The 5,499-nt window shown below is 34.0% G+C and overlaps 1 protein-coding gene across 1 annotated transcript; it reads left to right on the top strand.

Moving 5' to 3' along the window:
• The first annotated feature begins 3,343 nt into the window (after nt 1-3,343).
• Nucleotides 3,344-5,148, top strand: LOC105624572 (serine/threonine-protein phosphatase 6 catalytic subunit). The gene is made up of 7 exons (XM_012205931.1): nt 3,344-3,412; nt 3,570-3,665; nt 3,972-4,179; nt 4,277-4,356; nt 4,435-4,540; nt 4,692-4,853; nt 4,958-5,148. Exons 1-7 carry the CDS (start codon nt 3,344-3,346, stop codon nt 5,146-5,148), a joined length of 912 nt encoding a protein of 303 aa, XP_012061321.1.
• The last annotated feature ends 351 nt before the right edge of the window (nt 5,149-5,499 follow it).

Below are 5,499 nucleotides of genomic sequence, written 5' to 3'. Positions count from 1 at the left end.
CGAACGTAAACGTACTACGTACGTACTACGTAGTTCGTACGTTCGTCGTCGTACGTACGTACGTTACTCGTCTCTCTCTTCTTCTTTCTTCTTCTCTCTCTCTCTCTCTCTCTCTCTCTCTCTCTCTCTCTCTCTCTCTCTCTCTCTCTCTCTCTCTCTCTCTCTCTTTCTCTCTCTCTCTCTCTCTGGTGTCATGGCGTTTTGTGTGCGGATTTTTTGTAAGTCTTAGTAATAGATTTTAGTTAGCGCTTGGTAAGATTGATAATCTTTATGTTCATTGCAAGATCGACATTAGTTACTGCTCATATCATAAAGTAATTATTCGCGTTGTTAGATAAACGCTTATATTGTAGATTTTTGAGTTTTCTCAACCTAGTAATGCGATACCGAGCCGTCATATGCAGGCAATTACATCTCTTTTAATCTGTACGTTCTAAATATTCATTTGAGTTTATATTAAACCACTTTATAGCATATGAGTCAGAATCAATGAGTAACATTTCTTTGCGAACTTAGTGATTTCCCGTCAATTTTCTTTCGCCATTAATTAGCCGTCGTCAGTACTCAGACACGCTCGGCGCCACATGGCACAGTATCCACAACATAGCCACAAGCATTTTACGGTTACAGATTTTGAACCGTCATCATGTCCTCTCTCAGCAGAGACAAAATTAGGGTGCAAACCCATGCAGCGGAATAGCGGAACGAGAGCAGAACCAATTATGAGTGTTCCGCAGTTTTTATTACGCGGTTTCGAATCCCTTCATCTCCATAGAGCTCAATGAACGTAAGCGGAATCAACAATAAGTCTATAAATGATGTTTAAATATTTGTCATTCATTTTTTATTATCATATATCTAAGTACAGAATTAAATGCATTTCTCATTAAAAACAATGATTAAAGATGTTTGATTAAAATTTATAAAATTAGTCTTAATGTGATTATAAAATTTTTATGAAATAATGATTTATGATTGGTTACACAAAGTCTGCGATGCGCTCATTACATGGGGGCTGCTACATGAGGGGTTCACATTTCAACGTAACAAAACTGGCGGAATAACAACGTAGTGAATACAGAGATAAATTATTAGGTAATTATCCATAAGATGCTCCTCAACTTCAATTTCAATGAAATTATGCTCGTTTGACGCGTTTTTGCATAAAACGAAAGAATCTTAAAGTTAAATGTTAAATGTTATGCCTAGTTCCGCAAAGTGAGACTAATCGTTACAGTTGACGACTAATTAGGTTAGAAAATCTGTCATAGCCACGAAACACTGCGATGCGACATACGCTGCGATCACATAATACCGCATCAATGAGCATAATTCGAAATTGAAGGTAAGGAGTGTCTTCTGGATAACCTAATAATTTATCTCTGTACTCACTACGTTGTTATTCCGCCAGTTTTATTATGTTGAAACGTGAACCCCCAATACCCATGTAGCGTAATGAGCGCACCGCAGACTTTGCGCAATCAATCATAAATTGTTATTTCATAAAATTTACAATCACATTAAGATTTCATAAATTTTAACATCTTTAATCATTATTTTCAATGAGAAATACATTTAATTCTGTACTTAGATACATGATAATAAAAAATGAATACAATATTTAAACGTCATTTATGGACTTCCCAGTCAAAAATAATTTCTCGAAAAGACATCGTTTCGATGATGAAAATAAAAGTCGAAAGTTTTCGAAATTTCTATTGATTTTAATGGATTTTTGAGTCAAATTTCGATTAATTTTCGAGTTGGAAATAAAATCTCGAATTGATCTAGTCAGCATAAAAATATATTATTAGTGTCACTAATAGCGTAATAGTGGTGGAGTGGGGAAGAAAATTTTTAAATTTCATTAATTTAAAAATCGATATCGATTCGAGCTAGAATTAATTAATCTAGCTAGATTTTGATAGAATCGATAATATTTTTCCTTAATTTCGTGCTCATTTATGGTAAGAGATTGTCAGCATTTATAGTAAGAGATATTATTCCCTGAAATTCCTCAATACAAAAATGAATACGTAATAAAATTATATTAAATAAACTACAAAGTACAAATAAAAATAATGTTATTCAGCAGGAATAGAACAATAAAATAATATAAAGAATTACTAGAAGAAAAGATGTAGACTTTATCGATAGTTATAAAAAATGTTTCGATTCGTATAAAAAAAATTCACATTTTTCTAAAAAGTTATAAAATTATTTATAAATTCTGAAAAATTTTGAGAAAGCTTTTATGATTAGAACGATATTGCAATTGTCGAAATCGAAAAAAATGTCAATTTGACTTTTGAACGAAAATATTCAAAATATAAGATTATGTATCACAAATTTATGTACCAAAAATATTAAATATATATCAAACTCTCATTACACTCTCTACGCAATTTTTTATCACTCGAAAATGTTGAAATTTCGATGCAAGTTTCGAATCGACAACTTTTCCATCATAACGACGTCTTTTCGAGGAACTATTTCTGATTGGATTGTTGTTGATTCCGCTTACGTTCATTGCGCTCCATGGAGATGAAGGGATTCGAAACCATGTAATGAAAACTGCGGAATGCTCGTGGTTATGTTTTCGTTCCACATTTCCGCTACTCTGCTGCATAGGTTTGCACCCTGAGGATAATTCTACAGAAGGGCTTTCTCACGTCCGATTTCGATTTATGCTTATTCGTCACATTTTTGCGTAAAATGAAAGAATCTGGCAAAAAAAGTCCGAAACTGCTTTGCGAAACAAAATATTGCGTGGATTAAAGGATATTTTCCAACGTACACAGATGACACAATGTAACGCTGTGTTTTAGGGGTTAGGTTAATACTGTGTCTCTCACAATAAAAGGAACAGGGAACAGAGAATATAGAATAAGAATTTCAACCTATCAGAAATCATGTATTGTGGAATATACAGTTTCTGATAGATTGAAATTCTTATTCTCTGTTCTCTGTTCCCTATTCCTTTTATTGTGCGGAGTCCCTTACACAAAAAGCCGAAATTATAGACTACCAGCTAGAGTTCTGATTGGCTGCTGCTTTTCCGTTTTTCTGTCAAGGTGTGAATGCGCCCTTATAATTCTCTGCTGAGATAGAATCATTGAAAATTTCTTGAAAAGTATAATCCAATCAGCACGAAAAAAAATTCCAAAATAAATGTTCTGCTAAACGCAGCCAATGATGATGCATTCTCTATTCCACAGTCCTGTGGAATGCCTTCCGCATTGTGTGATTTTACCCTAAGATCCAGCAGCATTGGGCGCGCACAGAGACGTAACTGTATGAGGGCGCGATCAGTATTGGTATTTTCCTACTGTGTGATTTCAAAATGTCAGACATCGATAAATGGATAGATATCGCGAAAGAATGCAAATACTTGCCCGAGAATGATCTCAAGGTAAATTGTACTTATACGATGTGTGCCGGTCATGCCGTATTCTGCATGATAAATGTTCGCACGGCCGTGCGAACACACAAACGCTGATTGAATTATTCACCTACGCAGCGCGTTTTGCCCTTCCTGAGTTACTTATCGCGTTAACTTTTGTCGACAGAAACTCTGTGACGTGGTATGTGATTTATTACTGGAGGAGTCAAACATCCAACCTGTATCCACTCCGGTGACAGTATGCGGCGATATACATGGTCAGGTAAGTTTCGGATACATCCTAACCTCAAAATCAGAGCATCATCGTTTGTCGCTATGGAATCGATAAAATTTTAAGATTTTAATCTTCCGAATTAGCGTCGCAACAAATTCATCATATTCATCCATTTATTGTTAAAAGGAACATGGTAATGTCGCTGTGCTTGCCGAGACACTACTGTGTCTTCAGATCTATTTGTATTATAATCTATCTTAAAATCACTCTTGATCTTTATATTTTAACTATACTAATAGTTATTTGTACAGTTATGTAAATATACTTCAGATTATTTATTTTGTGCTATTGCAGTTCTATGATTTAGAGGAACTATTTCGCAATGGTGGCCCTGTACCAGATACAAATTATATATTCCTGGGAGATTTTGTCGATCGGGGCTACTACAGCTTAGAAACATTTACTCGTCTGCTCACACTTAAAGCTAAATGGTCTGACAGAATAACGTTACTACGTGGTAATCATGAATCTAGACAAATTACGCATGTTTATGGATTTTATGGTAAGTATACAATGTTATTTCCTTTTCTAGTGACTTGTTTGTATTTGTATATAATAAAGCTTTGATTTCATATTATTTTCTTTGTTTTCTATTCTAGATGAATGTCAAAACAAGTATGGCAATGCTAATGCTTGGAAGTACTGTTGTAGGGTATTTGACTTGCTCACAGTTGCTGCCGTGAGTATTTATATAAAAGATCTTTTAAAAATTATAATTTTTGGTATTTTAATATATTTGAATAAAATTCTGTTTCAGTTAATTGATGAACAGGTTCTTTGTGTACATGGTGGATTGTCTCCGGCTATTAGAACACTAGATCAAATTAGAACGATCGAAAGGAATCAAGAGATTCCACACAAAGGTATTAAATGTGTAACATAATATTTCAGTGTTTCATAAAATAAAAATTTTGTTACTTGGATAGATTGTATTATTGTCAGATAATATAACGTGTATAATATATAAACGTGTATAATATATTATAATAATTAAACTTCTTCGTTTAATTACAGGTGCTTTCTGTGATTTGGTTTGGTCTGATCCAGAGGATGTAGAAACATGGACAGTAAGTCCACGTGGCGCAGGTTGGTTATTTGGCAGTAAAGTGACTTATATGTTCATGGAAGTGAATGATCTTAAACTCATCTGTAGGGCACACCAATTAGTTCAGGAAGGTATATCTTTGCTTAATACAAATATTTAAATTAATATTTTATAATCTGAAGTAATTTTTTGAAAATATATACTGATAATGTACATACATTCTTTTCTCTTGTAGGTTATAGGTACATGTTTAATGATAAACTTGTCACAGTGTGGTCAGCTCCAAATTATTGTTATCGATGTGGTAACATAGCTAGTATCATGCAATTCACAACAGTAGATCAAAGAACACCCGTGCTGTTCCAGGCAGTGCCTGATTCCGAGAGAGTAATTCCACCTCTAACGCCCACTCCGTACTTTTTGTGATCTATCTTAGCGGCTCATTTGTACGGATGCAGAAGAGAAATGTCTGTGTCTAGACTCTACGGAATTACATGATTTGATTGACCAGATCCAGGCTGGTACCATGACGGAACCATACATTAGTGAAAATATATCACAAACCGATTATACTCTAGAAAATTTTAATTCTTTTGAAAGAAATTGTTTGATGCGTTCTACGATCAAAGTATGCTTAGAGGACTGAATTATGGTGTGATTACTCTTATTCAGGGAATGTTCTTTAGATTTTTTAAGAACTTTATCAGGTTTTACATATTGTAAAGCTAACTTTTATATATTAATACATAGTATCTGCCATTGCATCAGCCTGTTTTT

This window comes from Atta cephalotes, assembly GCF_000143395.1.
Source record: "Atta cephalotes unplaced genomic scaffold scaffold00082, whole genome shotgun sequence".
In the NCBI taxonomy this organism is placed as follows: Eukaryota; Metazoa; Arthropoda; class Insecta; order Hymenoptera; family Formicidae; genus Atta; species Atta cephalotes.
Note: the sequence above shows the minus strand (reverse complement) of the source record. Positions and strands in the feature narration are given on the sequence as shown.

Coding starts and splice junctions, on each gene's coding strand:
- LOC105624572 (XM_012205931.1), top strand. CDS start 3,344: ATGTCAGACATCGATAAATGGATAGATATCGCGAAAGAATGCAAATAC. Junction 3,666..3,971: donor GCGGCGATATACATGGTCAG/GTAAGTTTCGGA, acceptor GTGCTATTGCAG/TTCTATGATTTAGAGGAACT. Junction 4,854..4,957: donor ACACCAATTAGTTCAGGAAG/GTATATCTTTGC, acceptor TTTCTCTTGTAG/GTTATAGGTACATGTTTAAT.